General features: G+C 36.3%; 1 protein-coding gene across 2 annotated transcripts in view; it reads left to right on the forward strand.

Annotated features, from left to right (window-relative positions):
- Positions 1 to 5,369: 5,369 nt before the first annotated feature.
- The window catches only part of LOC110115201 (lycopene epsilon cyclase, chloroplastic), an 83,537-nt gene continuing 69,406 nt past the window's right edge, over positions 5,370 to 19,500 (forward strand). Inside the window, exons 1-2 of one of the 2 annotated variants that reach the window (XM_020848373.2) lie at positions 5,370 to 5,877; positions 6,572 to 6,743. In XM_020848373.2, coding sequence (XP_020704032.1) covers positions 5,590 to 5,877; positions 6,572 to 6,743 — 460 coding nt within the window. In that variant the 5' untranslated portion in view covers positions 5,370 to 5,589. The remainder of the gene's footprint in view (positions 5,878 to 6,571; positions 6,744 to 19,500) is intronic. The other variant, XM_028694189.1, reaches the window with a different exon arrangement.

The following is a 19,500-nucleotide window of genomic DNA, read 5'->3' on the forward strand; positions in this document are numbered from 1 at the left end:
CTTTTAAAAAAGGGCTTAGAACAGGGCCTTAAGACCTTGGATTTAAGTCTGGATTTTGGGTTTGGCTTGGATTTTAAGTTTGAATGATTAATATTGAAGTATCCAAATCATTTACAATCATTTGATGATTATTAATGATTGGATGGGGTCAGAGCTAGATCAAAGGTAAAGTCAAAGTCTAAATTAAAGTTTGGATTCTCAACTGGACTTAGTCAAAGTTTGAATGTACTTGAAGTTTGAATTGATTGAAGTTTAGATTGATTTAAGATTTGAATTGATCTGAAATTTAGGGTCTAGAAAGGTTCTAGGATCTAGAGGGATTCTAAGATCTAGGATCTAGAAAGGTTCTAGGATCTAGATAGGCCTTAGGGTTTGGAATCTAGATGGATCTTAGGATCTAGGGTCTGGAGGAATCCTAAGCTCTAGAGTGAATCCTAAAGTCTAGAATAGATCCTAAGATCTGAAGTCTAGAAAAGTCCTAGGGTCTGGAGTCTGGAAGAATCTTAGGGTCTAGAGTAGATCCTAAGGTCTGGATTGATTTGGAATCTAGAAGGGTCTTAGTGACCTCATATAAAAATGAGGTCAACAGAGTGATATCTTGCTGAGCTGTTAGCTCTTCCTTGTTTTCTGCGTGGTTTTAAAGTTTTAGGAAAGGGAAGGAGGTCTTGGACTAAAAGTTTGGTGTCTGATATGAGATTAGGTATTTTGTACTTTTGATTTTTGGTACAGTCATGGCTTTTCTGTTATGTTCTGTTATTTATGTCTGAAGCCATGAATTGTATTATATATGATTGTTTTGATGAAAGAAAAGATAGATGAACTGTTCTATATTTGGATGTTTATAGTAGCTATATGTTTTTCTATCTATTTAATATTTGGAAGAAGTTTCTGAAGCAAATTTCAAAGCTAGATCCTGGATTTTCAATAGTTCTATCACGACCCGATGCGAGCGGGATTCGTCCTGATCGGGTTGGGTTGCGACAACCAATACCTCCAACTTCATCAGATAGGTATGTAAATGCATCAATAGTTCTTATCCCTACTTGTGACATAGATTTCAAAATAGATACATTCTCATCATTAATGCTCCTAGATAACCTGAGCAAATGTTGATCATCCGGCCTAGCCAGTTCGTGATTGTGACTCTTTATAGCTTTATTCACCCCCCAAATCCCATCTTGACTCACTGAAAATATAACCATGGTTGGACATCCTGTTTTTGTACATGATTTTCGATATTTAACCTTTGTACCTATCTCAGTCTCCTTCTTGAATCCTGCTTTAGAACACACAAAATACTTTGATTTGAATTTCCTTGTATTTGGCCAAAAATGGTGATAATCTTTCCGAACACTAAATTTAGTTGAATGCGTATAATGACAATATTTTTCATATGCTTTCTTTTCAGAGTTGTAAACACCATGTGAAAAAAGATTCATATATCCAGTTTAGCATTATATCTACATATCAATACCGAGCTTATACCGAGCAGGTTGAATGATCGGTACTAGTAAGTAATAAGTTTTATTAGCTCGGTACAAATGTGCTCTGAGTTTATAATGAGCTATAAAAATCAATAACGAGCTTATATCGAGTTAATTGAATGATCGATTCCGTGTAATGATTAATACTAGGTTATACCGAGCGAAACTTATCAACTGTAATGATCGGTACAACTTTAACCAACGTTTGATTTGCTCGAAACATATGTGCAAATAGTTTATACCGAGCAACACTGTCTAGTACCGAGGTATGTCAAACCCTGTACCGAGTAAATCTAATAGATTTTTATGATTCTGCTGGGTACAGGATTTTACATATTCTTCATCTACGTTGATGCCCAGTTCTATCCGTAATGAAACAGTAAAAAAAAAAAAAATCAAACATTATAGATAAGGAATTACTTGTATTAAATCAGTAAAAGCTTGATCAAAATTTAAAGTCGGAGTTTCCTCAAAATCTTCGAAGTCTTAAAATGAGTAGCTACATTCGTACCTTCCATCTCCTCAAACACTTCACGATTTTTTTAACTGCGGTATATGAACCCTAAAGACTGTATAACATCTTAGGTTTAATACCGAAAAGGTTATTATACCTGTGGTAAAAGCTGCGTATTTTTTTAGTTTTCGCGCCCAATTCATATACAATGCGACCGACCGACCCGAAATATTTTAAAAAAATGTGCTAAAGCATATGGGTTGTCGTCGGGTCATTAGGGTTTAAGGACTGCTACGTGGCGCGTAATTAAGCAATACCGAACGTAGTGCTACGTCAGGTAACCTAAGGCAATAAAATTCCGGTCTGTAGAGCCTGGTGCAGACATCGTTGGGCTCAGGAATCTCTAAATCGCGGATCTCCTCGAGCCACTAAAAACTAAGCTTCATGCGGTGAATAAGGTTATGGCACTGAAAAATTCTTTGGTTAACGTGGTCTTCGAGGGAGCAAATAGGTCTGAGATACTTGAAGAGGCAATTTTTTTTGGGACAACAAAGAAGAATGAAGCAAAATGAGTGAGGATTTTTTTTTTTTGTCATTTTTTATCCCCCGAATAGCAAAATGCCACGAGAGCTTTAATTGGTAACAAAAAGCAAGTTTGAGACGTAAAATTTTATAGAATGGAGTTAAAAATTAGACCCCCAAACAATCCTTTGGTTATGTTTTATAAAGCAATGAAGGTAAAATATCATCTCAAATGGATCTTTTATCTAACCATCCATTGCATCCTTCCCTCGTAGGGCTGTAAACGAACTGAGCAGAGCCGAGCTTCAGCATGTTCGAGCTTAAGCTCATCTCCAAGACTGTGTTCGAGCTTGGCTCAATAAGAAACAAGCTTTTTTGGTCCTGTTCAAGATCAAGCTTGTTTAGATAACCCATGCTTAAGCTCAGTTCATGTTCAAGTTCAAGATCGATTAGTTAGGCTAATCGAGCCGCTTGTTAAGCAGCTCGTTTAAACAAAACAGTAGGCACGAAAAACAGGCGAATCCAACTTTCAAAGTTTGCAATCGCTCTTCCCATTTTCTTTCTTATATATATCAAAATCCATGCGGCCTATATAGCATGGGACTAAATTCGCGAACAGTGGGATTGCATAGAGTGGAGCGTGATATTGCGGGATTTTTTTTTAGTTTTTTCCTAGAGCGGAGAGGGGGGAGCAAGCGGGATTTGTTTTGTTTTCATTTAATTTAATAATATTTTTTGTTGTTGAGTCATCAAATATCATGATGTTAGAGAAATATAAAATTTAATATCTTCGCTTTGTACGAAGATCCAATACACAATCAAATGAAAAGAGAGAGTGTAATATTTATAAGATAAACCAAGATTTTTATATGGAAAATCCTTGAAAGGGGAAAACCATGGGGCCTAGCCCAGTTTGAATGAATCCACTAATATTTTGTAGTTGATTACAAATGAAGCCCTTCATTGGAGAAAAGGTATTGGCTTAATGTAACAAATATACATCATATAGAATGCATTACATGGTGGAATTTGAAAGAATTAGTATTAATATGTTTATTTGGTTGGTAGGACCATAGACGGCTGACAATGGAGGTCAAACATATTGTATTCAGGTGACGGTGGTCGGAAGGTCCATAGTCGGCGGACGACGAAGGTCAGAAGGATCGTAGTCGACATACAACAATGGTCAGAAAGATTGTTTTTTGACGATGGAGATTGGAATGATCATAATCTGGTGAAGGAGGTCGAAAGGACTGTAGTCGGCAAGCGACGGGGGTAAGAAAGACCGTAGTATGATGATAGAGGGCGGGAAGGACCATTTTTTAGCAATGGAAGTTGGAAGGACTGTAATCTGCATTCGACAAGTTAGAAAAACCATTATTAGGCGACAAATGTAGGAAGACTGTAGTTGGTGGGTGACAAAGTTCGGAAAGCCTGTTGTCGGGTGACAATGGTCAGAAGGTGGAAGTCCGGCGTCACTCTATCGAAAGTAGGTGGCCGGGCAAAAGTTCGATGTTAGTTAGCGGCCCGGTGGAAGTCCGACGATGGTTGAGAAGGAGTCTAGTGGCAAGAGAACTCTAGTTTCTCTTCTTTCTTCTCTTCCTTGCTTCCTTGCTCCAGTATCTTTTCCATGTAGAATGAGTGGTCTATTTATATTTTTCTGAGTGTGACACATATAGTAAATAAGGAGAAGATCATGGGTATGTTGGGAGTGGTTTGAATGGATGATCAATATCAATTTCTTTGATCATGAATTGTTTTATCAAGTATTTGAGTGCCTTAGTGATATCAAAATTCAACGATCTTGGGTTTGTTGGATTCGTCTTGTCGAGCCGCTCGATTCAATTATCAGCATCTCACGTTTGGAAATTGTTTGACAATCTAAATTATTGTTTGAACCTTCAAAAAATACTTTGGATTTTCAATTTGGACCTATTTGGACTCAGATTGAGTCGAATTTGATGTCATTGTGTTTGTATTAATGTGACGTTCAATTCGACTGTAAGTTTGCTGAAATTGGAGTTCATATGATTCCAAATTAATTTGAGAAACTTTCAACTTGATTTTTTCTCGAGATTCATGCCCGATCAAGATAATTTTTTGATGATATACAATTTTAAAACTATTTATTTATTTTAAGATAATTCGAGTTGAATATAAGCTGTAATCCAGCTTATTAACGAGCTTGTTTAGGAACTTAAACGAGCCGAACATCACACTGTTCAAGCTTGATTATTAATGGATTGAGTACTTATCAAAAGTGTTTAAGCTCATTCTTTTAACTTATCAAACGCGCATAAATGAATTTTTATTGAGCCAAATCTCAAGCAACTTATGCAAAATCTCAATTAGTCTGTACTAGGGTGTGAATGAGTCGAGTCAAGTCGAGTGTAGACCTCAATCGAGCTCGGCTCGTCAGTTGGAAAGTGAGCTTGACTCGAGCTCGAGGTCGAGTCGAGATCGATAGGTGAGCTCGAACTCGAGCTCGTACCATTGTGAATGAGGTCGAGCCGGCTCTTCAGCCATGGGCGGGAATTTAAAAATTTAGGCGAGATTTTTAAAACATAAACGAGATTTTTAAAACTTATTCAAAATTTAGAAAAAAAGATTAAATATTTAACATCTAAATAAAACTTAGGTGATTTTTATTAATTTTTTTAATATTTAAATTTAATAAATAAATTAAAATTATTTAAAAATATTAATATTTATTCGAGCCGGCTCGCGAGCTCACAGGCCGAGCTGACTCATGCTCGAACTCGAGCTCAATTTGCGAGTCCATAAACGAATAGAGCTGGAACTTGAGCCCATAAACCAAACCAGCTAAATAAATTCGGCTCCCTTACTACCTATATATCACTATTCCCTTGCACGACTTTACACCAGCACTCCCATGTAAACATATCCTCAAGCTGAAAGCGCCGATCAATTTAACCAATTATAATATTACACGTGTTCTTGGGAAGAGCCGCTCCCGTTCCCTCCACCTCGAAAGCATCTCATATCTGCTTTCGTCTCTCTAACTATTCACCTCCGCTAGACTTTTTCCTCTTTTTGGTGCAATCTGCTCCAGGATTCAGAGACTCGGAAGAGTTTAAACCGACTTCATTCTCTGTTTCACCGGTCTCCATGGAGTGTCTAGGTCGAATGCGTGCTGCCGGTCTCTCTCTGCCATTCTGCGCTTGGAAATGCCAGAGGCGACTTGCTGCGGGCGAGCGGTGGCCGCTGCTTCGGCAGAGAAAACGCTCGATTCGGCTTCTTCCTCCATTTCGAGCCAGCGGGGCGATGACGGAGGTGAAGGGAGTGGAGGAATTTGCTGACGAGGAGGATTACATTAAGGCCGGTGGAAGTGAACGTTTCTTTGTCCAAATGCAGGAGCGGAAGCCAATGGAAAAGCAAAGCAAAATCGCTGACAAAGTCCACTCTTTCTCTTTTGCGAATTCCTAAACTGTTATTTTCTTATTTTTTAGTATGTTTTCTTTGTTTTAGTTGCTCATCGAGGGATTGCAATGCCTGGTTAAAAACTAATATATTAGTAAAGAAAGTCACTTTTTTGTGTCACTTTTTTGTGAATGGCTCTTTTTTGGTTCATAAAACTTATTCCTGATAATATTGAAGGCCCCTCGCCGTTAATGCTATGATCTTCTACTGCATCTGGATTTTTTTTTAATTTTTAATTTTTAATTTTTTTATGGGTTTCGGTCAAATCCTTATGCTGCAGGTCTTATATGGTTTTATGCTTCTTGACGTACTGGTGTTGCTTCTTTCTCATGGCTAATTTATCTTAGGATTCATTTGGTCCTACTGCTATGTTGCTTAATTTCTAAACAAAATAGTTTTTATTTACTTGAAAATTACGTTTAAAAATTTACCAAAATTCATTTAGATGAGATTTTTTCTTAGTAAATTATCATTATCCTTTGCACTTTATGAACGTATGAACTCTTTTTTAGAATAACTCATAATGTTATATAACTATGTTTGCTTTTTTAATGCAGTGTTTTAAAAGCATAACATAATCACAGTTGAATTAAATGAGGCCATATACTATTTTTCAAGACTTTCTATTCATCATTTCGGAAGTTTGATTGAATTATATTGCATCCCGCAGTTGCCAATGATTTCTTCCAGCGATCCTTTGCTGGAGTTGATCGTGGTCGGGTGTGGTCCAGCTGGTATGTCGTTGGCCACAGAGGCGGCTAAGAGTGGATTGAGAGTAGGCCTTATTGGACCTGACCTTCCATTTACAAATAACTATGGCGTATGGGAGGACGAGTTTAAAGGTAATTCATTACTTGTTTTACTTTGAATTTATAGTCCACTTTAACATATATTTCTAGCATGGTTTTTTATGATTAAATAATTTATGCTGGTTCATGTGGAATAGTTTGAAAAAGCTAATGTAGTAAATAAGTGACACTACGATCATAAACAAACTTATGACCAAACATGTCCTCCAATTCTAGAGCATTTGATGAGATTAATCTAACTTAGTGATATCAAATTTTGAGATTAGAATTCCCTATAATTTGTGGCACTCTATGCTAGTTTATAGAGTGAAGGAACCTTCTCCTTTTTGAATGAAATAGTTTATCTGTATATTTATTTTAAATGGATGAAATATTTTAAGACATCTGATTACATTACAAATAACTATGGCACATGGGAGGATGAGTTTAACGATATTTCATTACTTGGGTTACTTCGAATTTATAGTCTACTTTATCAGATATTTCAAGCATGGTTTTTGATCAATAAATTATTTATGCTGGTTATTGTGGAATAGTTTGAAAAAGCTAATGTTGCACATATAAGACACTAAAATCACACCCAACCTTATGTGCAAATATGTCCTCCAATTTTAGAGCATTTGATATTATTAATGCATGATGCGATCAAAAATTTGGGAAGGGCGTCCCAAATTTTTGATCACAAAATTAGGAGACTTCCTATATAAAAGAAATACTAAAAATGCTAAAGAAATATACCAAATTCTAAAAAGACACAAAATAAGAAACAAAGACACTTTCATAATATTAGAGAAAACTCTTACATTTCATGTCACTTACAAACAACACTTACAAACTTGGACACACACCTAAACTTGCTTTTTCAAGAGACGAAGGATACAATGGAGTGGATACTTGCGGAGAGATGAAAGAGATTAGAAGCCAAGACGAAGGTTGGAAAGAGCTCGCAAGATTTCCATAGAAGTAGAAGAAGAAGTGGAACAAAGCTCTCAAGCTTTTTCCAAGAAAAACCTCACAGGTTTTGTCCCAAAAATTATCATCATAACCTCTCTAAAACATTACAAAACAACTACTATTTATAGACATAAGAGGGCATTAATTAAAAGCTGAAAATAGAAGGCCAAAAGACACCTAAAAACTGCAGTAGAAATCTGTTTAGAAATCAGCAAAAGTCTAAATTGGAATTCACCCAAAAATAGCCACCAAACAGCCACTTAAACTGTTCAAATTCTGTCCAAAAACAGCCCCCAAAATCTCTTCAAATCCACACATAAATGCGGAAATGAAAGGCCAACATACTCTTTATTGAAATCCCAAACGGCACAGCAAAAGCATAAGGAAAAAGGCCACGGATCCAGACAGATACATCACAGAACCCAGCAGCCAAACAACCACCACAAATTCGATAAAAGGGGGACCACAGGACATTAATTCAGAAGCAAACCGAGGGGCCAAAAACCAGCAGAAAATCGCAGTAGCCCAAGAGTTAACAGGAAGAGGAAAAGGCAAGAGAAATGAGAATAAAAAGGGGAAGGAGAAAAGCCAAGTTTAAGAATTAATGAGCTAATTTTTAGTTCAATAAATGAACTAAAAATCAGCTCATAATGAGCTAAACTTCCACTTGACATTAATGAGCTAGAGAAGTCAAAAATAAAATATTAGGATTTGATTTGTCCCCCCCTGCCTACATCAATGTAGCTTAGTGATAGAAAATTTTGAGATTGGAATTTCCTAAAATTTGTAATACTTTGTACTTATATACAGAGAGAAGAAACCTTCTTCTTTTTAATTCTAATATTTGAAGGAGACCATTGGATTTTGCATTAAAGGCCACTCAATTTCAATGTTTTTTTAATCATTAATTGTATATTGATTTAAAATGGATGAAATAATTTAAGACATCTTGAAAACATAAGTGAGGATGACATTGGATTTTGAGAGTGAGTGAGTGATGCAGCCTGCTGAGAATGTCAAACTATCTCTACATAACTACTACTTCTATTTGGTATAACTATCATGGGGATCAAGGTGATGAGTTGATAAAAGTCTCCCTCCTATTCGGAGAATGACCAAGTCAAATTTTCCTAAGTAGCTTGATGTTGCCTAACCTTTGGTTTTCTTTGTTGATTGTTGCTCAATTCTTACAAAATAGCGACGTTTGATGTTTATTAACTATTGATACTCAACGCAAGTCTTTCATGGTCATTTGGTCTCCCCTATAATAAGAAGAATGATCGAGTCATACTACCCTATATTAAGGGTCTAAGTGAGCAAAGCTGGCTCAAACTCAACTCATGAATGAGTTCGTGAGTCGAGCATATTTAGCCACAATGTTGAGCTTCAATTTAGATTACAACTTGTATAATTTAAGAGCTTAAGTTTGGACATGAAGTCGACTTAGCTCATTTGCTCGTGAGCCGACTTAATTAAATAAAAATTCTTAATTCTTGTCATTTGATTTAGGGTTGTTTGATTCATGCACTCCTCTTCTTCTTTAAACGTCACTAGTCTTGTCCTTATCTTCTTCAGCAAGCTCTCACTTGACTTCCCCCAATGTTATCGGTCCCATCTTTGCCTTCTTTACTGCACTCCCATTGATTCCATCTTTGACAAGCTTTTGTTCATGTCAGTGAACTCTTGCCTTGGGGTTTTGAAAATTTGTCTTGAGCTCAAGACCGCTGTTATTTTGATAAGCCGAGCTCAAGCTCACCATATGAGCTCAACTCATTCTCGAGCTTCTGTTTGAGGCTACCATTATGTAGGCAAGCTCAATTCAAGTTAGCATTGACTCAAGCTCGATTTTCCTCGTTTACACCCACTCGATATTTGTTTGACTCTGATATCCAATTTCAACGGTCACTTAAAACTTACTAAAGACCCACCGTTCACTAATTACGGGCATCTAATACTGTCTTCTTGGTCACCTTCCCTCTTATAAGGAGAGAGACCAAGTTGATTGCCCGATGTTCCCTATCCTCAATGTTCCTTGTTGATAATTGCCTAACGCATAACAAAGAGTGATTTTTCATGTTTGTTAGTCATCGATGTTTAAAATAGGTCTTCTTGGTCATCTAGTATCCCCCTAAATGAGAATAATTGAGTTAAACTGTTTGGTTGTGACCCTACCTCTGATGTTCCTTTTTTAATTATTTCTCAGGACTAACTAAAAATTGATGTCAATCTCTTTTAGCCATCGATTTCTAATGATTGTCGTATCAGTCACTCAATCTCCGATCAAGTTTACGCTCATCATTTTCTATTGATTTACGCTCATTATTGTCTATTGATAACTCAAATGCTCCAAGGCTCCTACTATCATAAGAGATTTTCTGCTATTCATGTCTACCAATTTGCATTAAAGCACTCCATTTATCGGTAAAGACATTCTTTGTAATATTCAATTCACACTAGTGAAATAAATTTAAATGAGCCAAGTTCCATGATTTTTCTCTTTTCCAAAATTTTCACATAAAAATATTGCTTCTCTTAGGAGTTGCTCTCAATTATCTGAGTGGACCATTTAACATCTTGCTCTACCAAAAAGATATTCTTGTATGAATAATTAGGTCTAAATTAAAATTTTTTCAATTTATGCATTTGTGGATCATTTACTTTTCTTTTATTATAGCTACAAATGTTGCATCCGGAAGCTTGAGCTTATGTTTTATTGATTACAAATATTATTAGAGTTTACTTAGTTTATCCTACTTGTTATTATTGCATATCTTTTTTGTATGTATTAACATTTCAGGTACCACATACACCAAGCATCACCAAAGAATCAGGGCTTAAGATTGGGTAGTATATGATTGATTTTTGCAAGTCTGTATTTTTATCTTTTTTTGAGTCAATGTATTATAAAATGTATATGTTAGCTTGACAATTGTGCGCACACACATGTTGAGTGTAAAATAAATATTTGAATTTTTTCTGTAAATTGTACCACATAATCATGATATTATTGCATGATCTCTTAAAATAGAAATTATAAATAAAAAAATAATTTATAATATACAGTACGAATACCACATCATACTGGATGATCAACTATAACCAGAAATCCCACAGTGGAATCTAACTTACCTAAAATTGACAAATTTGAATTTCAAAATTTAAATTGTTAGTATTGTATGAATTATTTCATAACGTACAATATATTAATTGTTGTCTCCTAATTAGGTTCATTAATTAATGAATCAAATTAAATTAATTGGATCTTATTTAATTGCTGATTGTATTGTACAATCCTAGACCGTACTGTACGTCTCACCCAAGGAGCTCTTGATGATAGTTGGTTCGTCCAGTATGATCCAAAAATCATACTGTAAGAACAACCCGACGGCTCTCTGGACGAATTAGGTTAATCCAATATGATCTGATGTTTTGATTTGAACATATCGTACTATAATATTTTAAATCGTGCTGGGCGATCTTTGACGAAGCAAACTAATCTTACTATATGATTCTTATATCGTATTGTATGAATAGTTGCGACAAAATTGAAAAGTAGGGTTTTCTTGGAGCCTACTATTTAAACAACTATTATTTCATTTAAAGAAGTCTTTTGGCTGTCAAAGGGCTTGAGTCTTTTGTGAGAGAGAGTTTAAAAAGAGTGCTTTGGACAAGGGAGAGAAAGGTGTTGTTTAGAGAGAGGGAAAATAGCCTTACACATGATTGCTCTGGCTAACATCCATCTTCTTCCTCCACAAGTCAAGACCTTACTTGAGAGACCTTAATCGGTAAGCCACACCTCCGATCCTCTCGAATATGTTGTAAGAGCCAAAGTACCTTGGTGCCAGCTTTTCATTTCTCCTGTTCGCTATTGTTCTTTATCTATAAGGATGAAGCTTCTATTATATCCACTCTCCCACCTCAAATTTGATGTCCTTCCTATGCCCATCTGCCTGCTTCTTCATGATTTGATGAGCCCTCAGTATATGCCTTTTTAATTCCCCCAACATCCTTTCCAGCTCCTTCAAGTATTGTTCTATAGAAGAAACTGGTGTGCTACTCTGCCCAAAATGCACTAGTTTAGGTGGATCCTTCCATGCAACAACTTAAATGGAGTCACCTGGGATGCCAAATGATACGAAATGTTGTACCAGTACTCTGTTTATGATAGCCACTTGACTCACAATCGAGGTGTCTCTAAAACGAGGGCGGTAAGCGGCGCTCCTCTTCAGTACCCCTACAGCCTAAACAACTCTCCCCAAAAGTAACCGAAGAATACCTTGTCACGGTCGGACACTATAGACACTAGTATCCCATGCACTCCTCTATCCATCTCCATATTTCTAGTGCCCCATCATCACTCCATAACACCTTGTACCAACCAATTTCACCCCCAATTGGTCTACGACTTGGTTAGAGATGAAATTGTGGGTTTCTTCACTATTTATTAGCACCATCATCTCACTGTCTACTATTTCTCCTTTTACTTTCATGGTGTAATATGGAGTGAATCACACCACTGAGTTAAAGGAGACTTCCACCATGTCTAGATGCAAATCTTCCTCCTCTACCAATGCCTCACTTCCACCTCCCTCCTATGTTTCCTCGTTATCGCAGACGGTGAGAACTTGAAGAGTTCGGTCCTTACACCTATGCCACGATGTATACCTCTCATTATAGCTGTAGCACAGCAGCTCCTCAGTGAGCTTCTTAAAATTTCCCTCGATCCCCCCCTCCTATAAGCTTCTCCTTTGAGATATCTCGAAGGCTACTTGGTGTAGGTCCCTTTGGTGCTAAGTGGTAGTCATCCTATACGGTCCTCTTAAGCTTCTACCTCTGACAACCCTCTATAGGTGTTTCTGGTCCTCCACTTATTGTGCTAGCTCCAAAGCCTCTCTTAAGTTACGAGACCTCTTCATTCTAACTGCTATCTAGATCTCTAGTTTGAGCCCTTTTATGAAGTTCTCCTCAAGCACAATCTTAGAAAGCCGATCCATCCAGCTAGCAAGGTACTCAAACTTTTCATGGCACTCTACCACTAAGCCTTCCTGCGTTAGGGAGAAAAACTGCTCATAAAAGTCCCTTCTCTGCTGTTTCAGAAACATTCCAACAAGCAGTCATTGAACTCTCTCTAGCTCCATATGGGCTATCCCATGTCTCTCCATTGGTACCAAGCCAAGGCCTTTCCCTCAAATATAGGCCAGTTGCCGTAAGCCTCTCCTCCTACATCAGCCCATTGATGGTGAAATACATCTCCACCTTGTAGATCCATCCATGTGCATCCTCTCACTCGAAGATAGGCATCTTTAGCTTCCTTACCCTCAGATCTCCTCTGTTCCCCCTGAATCCTCCATAACCACCCATTCCCCAAGGGGGTGGACCCCCCCCACCCCAATTGTCATCCTTCCTCCTGCTCTCGTACCCAAACCCTTCTTTGAAATTCCCCCATCTTCTTTCAAATTTAGCATCTCTTCGTTTATAATTGGCTCCTCTCTCACAAAATCAGCCTTCCTCTCATACCTTTTGCTTATCTCATCCCTAGAAATAGGATTTAGGGGAGGCATCCCATCCTCTCCTTCCAAAATCTCTACTTCTTGATTGTCCCCTTTCATTGTTGGATTCAGATTTCCACCACTTCCTTGACCGTCAGTGGCTCTCCTCGCCTCCGATGACATCATCTTGGGTTGGGCCTCTAGCAACTTTTTCAACATTTCTTCCACGACGTTGAACTTCCCATCCATTTTTTCAAATTCAATAATATTTTCTACAAAATTTGATTTTAATTAACCCATCTCTCCTTCTAATACTTCCATCTTCTTCCCGGCCATGGGTACCACTGGTTGATGTGCTTTGATACCAATTTGATAGGAAATAGATGCACTTTTTTCGCAAAATCAGCAGACAAAATAATAGAAATTGGGAAGAACGTTCACAAACAATTTTTATTGAAAGAAGATGCAAAGAAAAGCAAGACACAGGATTCTCATTTGGAGACGAGGATCTGGCTCTCCCAAATCTCTACTTGTCAACTAGAACCCAAACACCCTATGAAAACTCTAATTTTAGCAAACAAGCCATCCCCTATCCCTATGAAAATTTCTCCCATAAAGCATATAATCCAAAAATAGATCCCAAAACGACATCCCTTTTGAATTTTTCCTCCCAAATCACAATAAAAACATCATTTCAAACGACTACAGAGGGGTGAAGCAACCACGGGGTGGAACTCTATTCCGCCTTCGATATATTTTGGCCTAGCCTTGTATGGACTGGTTGGCAAGGTCTAGTGATCGATCCAACAGATGGAATTCACTATATTCATCAACAATGTGGAAACATTCTAAACATTCCATTCAAAGATATATATAAATACAAAACCACTAATAATCTCCAAAACATTCTCATAAGAAAATCCTGTATACCTCAGATCAGGATTTATCTTTACCCAACTATACATAAAAGATGAGTTTTAATTTGATCTGATTCTATGATATTCAGGTAGGATTGTACTAGAAACAATGTGTAATTTATATATATGAGTTTGAAGGATAGTGTTGTAAAATTAATAGAATTGAAGATAGAAATATAGCTTTAAAGATTGTTATTTATACTAAGATTATTTAAATTATAAATGCTTATGCTCCGTAAGTAGGGTTGAATATGTGTTTAAAAGTAAAATTTTAGAATTACTAAGAAAAATTAATATTAATGTTGCCTGTTGAAGAAAAAGTTTTTATTGGAGGAGATTTAAATTGGCATGTTGGTAGAGTGGTAGAAGATTTTAAAAGTACTCATGACGATTATAAGTTTGGAGCGACTAATGAAGGTGGTAGAATCATATTAGATTTTACTCTAGCTTATGATTTTGTAATTTCTTATAATATGTTCAAGAAAAGAAACAAGCATCTCATCACTTATAAGAATGAATATAGTAAAATTCAGACTAATTATTTTCTTATAAGAAAAATAAATCGTTTAGATTGTAAAGATTAAAAAGTTATTCCAAGTTAAAGTTTATATACATAACATCACTTATTAGTTTTGGATATTAATATAAATGTGGTGAATATAAAAAATAAATTAAATATTATCCTATGATTAGATGGTGGCATTTAAAAACACTTATAAAAATATTTTTAAGAATAAGATTCAAGATTTTAAGATTTTAATTGTGCATGTGGAAGTTAATGTTATGTAATAAAAAATAGCTAGTGATATTAAGAATGTTATAAATTATGTGCTTGGATTATCAAAAGAAAAAGCCTCGAATAGCAAAAATAGTTAGTGGTGGAATCAAAATGCGCAATAAAAGATAAAAAATAAGAAGTTTTGTCGTAAAAGCTCGAAAAATTGAGAAATAATAAAGGGGCCTGTATGTGATGTAAAAAATTGATCTTTTAATGATTTTTATAATATATTAAATATTAAGGAGGACGAAAGATCTATGTATAAGTTAGTCAAACAAAGAGATATGAGAAAGATTTAGTTCAAGTAAAATGCATTAAGGATGAAGATTAAAAAATAAAATTTTAAGGAGAGATATGAGAAGTAAGGATTTATTTCAAGCAAAGAGATATGAGAAGGATTTAGTTCAAGTAAAATGCATTAAGGATGAAGATTATAAAATAATTTTTTCAGAAGAAGATATTCAACATAGGTGGATGAGATATTTCAATAAGCTTTTCAATGAAGATTGTAGGAATACGATTGACATTAGTGACCTTAGCACTCTAAATGAAAATATATATTTTTGTTTTTATCGTTGTATTAATAAAATTTAAGTTAGAGAGAGATTTAAAGATAATAAAGTATGAAAAAGCTGTTAGACCTGATGATGTTCCAATAGAAGTGTGAAAATGTTTAGGAGATGAAAGAGTTTTTTGGCTTACAAAAAATTTAAATATTATTTTGCTGACTAAGAAGTTGTCAGATGTGTGGAGAATGAGTATAATGGTTACTATTTAAAAAAAAAAAGGTGATGCATAAAAGTATGTTGATTACAGAGGAATTAAGTTAATTGTGTTATACATTTAAACTATGGGAGAGAGTTGTTGAGTATAGGTTATGACGTGATACTATTGTTTCTCAAAATCAATTTGGATTCATGTCGGTTAGATCTACTATAGAAACTGTACATTTATTGAGAAGTTTGTTGGAGATTATAGAGAGAATAAGAAGGATCTTCTTATGATATTTATTGATTTAAAGAAAACATATGATAAATTTCCAAAAGAAGTGCACTAGAAAGTTCTAATAAAGAAAGGAGTTAATAATGCTTATATTCAAGTCATTAAGGATAAATATGCTGGTGTTGTTACTTGTGTTCAAACATAAGGTGGTTTGACAAAGTATTTTTCTATTTCAGTTGGATTACATCGAAGATCAACTTTAAACCCATATCTTTTTGCTTAAGTCATAGATGTTCTTACTGGACATACTCAAGAGGATGTACCTTGGTTTATGTTTTTTGTTAATGATATTGTTCTTGTTGGTAAGACTAGAGAGGGAGTTGAAGAAAAACTTTAATTATAAAGGCTAACCTTAGAGTCTAAAGGTTTTTTGCTTGAGTAGATCTAAAATCGAATACATGGAGAGTGATTTTAGTAGTAATAGATCTTGTGGGGGATTGTGATTTTGGTCGATCAATTCATTAAAAAGAGTATATTTTTAGATATCTCATGCCTATTGTTCAAAGTGATGATGAAATAGATGTGGATGGTATTAGTAGAATTCAAGTTGGATGGTTAAAGTTGAGGAATGCATCGGGCATATTGTGTGATAGTAAAGTATCCTTCAAACTAAAGTGAAAATTATATAAGATGGTAGTGAGATCTACAATGCTTTGTGGCATAGAATATTGGCCATTAAAAGAGAATCTTAAAATTAAGTTCATGTTGCAATGATGAGGATGTTCAAGTGGATGAGTGTCTTTACCCTTTTAGAGACAAAATGCAAAATGAATATATATGTGAAAATGTTGGAGTAGCTCTAGTGGTATATAAGATTAGAGATCGTCGTCTTAGATGGTTTGGTCACATAAAACATTGCCTTCCAATTACCTAGTTAGGATGCTAGTTATATTGTATTTGTCCTATATTAAGAAAGGTAGAGACATACCTAAAAAGACTTGGTTAGAAAGGTTAGAAATAATTTTTTTTATTAAATGAGAATTTGACTCTTAACAAGACACAATGGAGAAAATGATTCATGTTCCTAACCCCACGTACTGGGATAAAGGCTTGATGTTGTTTTTGTTGCTGTTTTTGTGGTGCTTGAGCTCATTTGAAGTTATTTTGTGGTTTATTATTTTTTCTACTGAGTTGATGCTTCCATAGTGTATTGTTGGCATCTAGTTAGCAAATAGTTAGATGCAAAATAACTTAAGCTCTTGCTGATTTTTGGTGTACAATTCTAGAGAGAGAAGCTCTGGTTTTTTAGAGAGAGAAGGCGACGTTTTTTGAATTTTTTCTTTCGCGGTTTTGATTCCGTTCTTTCGCGGCATTGGTTTTCCGGTGGCAATGGATGGCCGCCGGCCACCTGAGATAGGGAAAGGTATTGGGTTTAACCTTGCTAAAGGATCTGTTTTGATGAACTCGTTGGATGGTCATCGATCGTCTTTGAGGTTGATTGATGGTAAGGTTGTTAAAGTGGATTCTTGTGATCAAGATCTGGGTGGTGTTAGACGTAAATTGTCTGGGGAAGGTGTTAGTGATCGTCCCGTACGCCCGCTGATTATTAAGGATGATTGTTTGGAGTTGTCCAAGAAAGTAGTGTTTGTAGAAGGTAAAGGGAAGGATATTGTTGGTGATGAAGCGACTGTTTCACCTGTGTTTTTAAATAAAATTTATGATAATAATCACGTGGATTTGGCGGCGACTTCTTCGGAAATGAACATTTATGTTAACAGATTCGGCAATTCAAATGCAATCTCTGGTTTAGGCCATGGGATAAATGCGAATGTTGATAGTTCTGGTAACAGGAATGTTCAATTCTTACCGAGTCTGGATTCTGGAGGTTCGAATTTTGTGGACAAGATAAGTGATAAAATGCCTGTGAAGGAAATGGCTGAGGTGGATGGAAATCCGTGGAAAAGGAAGCCATATATCAGGTTGGATTTCAATGAAAATGAGCAGGTCTTTGCAGAGGATGGGAAGACTGTGAAATTGGTTGAAGATAAGGAGGTTTGTGAATTCTCAGAAGCTCAGAAATTCCTTGGTTATCAAAGTATTTGGCAAGGAGGTTCCTTCTCATGTAGTAGTGTGGGAGATTAGGAGGCAGTGGAAGTTGTTCGGGAAATTCCATTTTACTACATTGGGGAGGGGATGGTTTTTATGCTCCTTTGAGTCATCTGAGATGATGGAAGGTGTTTTATCGGGAGGGCCGTGGTTTGTCAATGGCTCTATTGTGGGGATGGAGAAATGGTCTTTAGAGTTTTCAACTCTTTCCTTGAAAGGATTAACCTCCCCTATTTGGATTAGAATGCCTCATCTGCCCTTGCATTGTTGGGATGAAGTGAATGTGGCTCGAATAGCTTCTTCCATTGGTAAACCTTTGATGATGGATGGAAATATGTTTCAGTGGGGGAAGAGGGAATTTTCCAGAGTTTGTGTTAGGGTTAGACTGGACCAGAGTCTTCCTCTAGGAACTTGGGTTGAAAGTATCTCTGGAAAATTCTATCAAAGATTTGAATATGAAAAGATTTCGACTCTTTGCTATGGATGTGGAATGGTGGGTCACCTCAAACCTGATTGCAGATTGAAGGCGTGGAAACTCTGAGAATGATTTGAATATGGGGGTGTCTAGGGGAGATAAGGAGATGGGAGAGGTTCAGGAAGAGAATTCAGATCACTCTTATGGTCCTTGGATCATGGTTAAGAAGAAAGTAAATAGGAAAATGGTTATCCAACAGGAGAATCCATTTCCTGTGAAAAAGTAGTGGGTAAAAAGGGCTGGAGCACATGATGATTTGATTGGGAAAATTACTCCAGATATTGGAAGTAGTGACAAGGTGGAAGACTTTGTTGCAGGTACTCAATTGGAGGAAGGAGAAATACCTGGTGAGGTGGAAAAGACTTCTACTAGAAGGGGTTCGGAATGGTTGGTTAATTCTGCTGTAGAGGCTGCTGGATCTATTGAGGCGCCTTCTAAGATAATTGGTATGTTTCCTGTTGCTATTCACCCTGTTGTTCCTGTTTGTTTGAATAAATTTGCTGTGTTGGAGGAGGAGGAAGAGGATGGGATAGAGGATGCTTGTGTTAAAAATGACTCTGGAGGACGTGGTAGTGAAGGGGTTTTTCCTGTATCTGGAAGACCTGTTGCTGCTGAAGGTGCTAAGGGGTGTGAGGGGAATTTGTTTATTGGAAGGTTAGAGAAAGATGCTGGCTCCAGTGGAGATTTGGTGAAGGGTAAGCTTGCTAAAGAGCTTAGAGCTTTGGGACCTATTAAAATTAGTTCAAGAGGTAGAAGTGTGGATGGTGGTTCGAAGAAGAAAGGTGGGGGCTCTCCCCCCAAACAAATTTAATGGAATCCATTATTTTTTGGAATTGTAGGGGAGCCAAAAAGAGGGAGGCTTTCCTCTACTTAAAGGAGATTGTTAAGACTACAAAGTTTTCTTTGTAGGGTTGCTTGAAACTAAAATTTCTTCTATGGAGAAGGACTTGTTTGTAAGAATGATGGGACTTGGTTGGGAGTATTTCATTCTTCCTTCAGAAGGGCTTTCTGGTGGTATTATGGTACTTTGGAGGTCTGATCTGGCATCATTTTCTGTTTTGAAAACTTCAGATCAATGTGTTATTGGTGATCTTAATGTTTTCAATAAAGGTGTTTGGATGATTTCTAC

Source organism: Dendrobium catenatum, unplaced genomic scaffold (genome assembly GCF_001605985.2).
Source record: "Dendrobium catenatum unplaced genomic scaffold, ASM160598v2 fragScaff_scaffold_3, whole genome shotgun sequence".
NCBI classification, from domain to species: Eukaryota; Viridiplantae; Streptophyta; class Magnoliopsida; order Asparagales; family Orchidaceae; genus Dendrobium; species Dendrobium catenatum.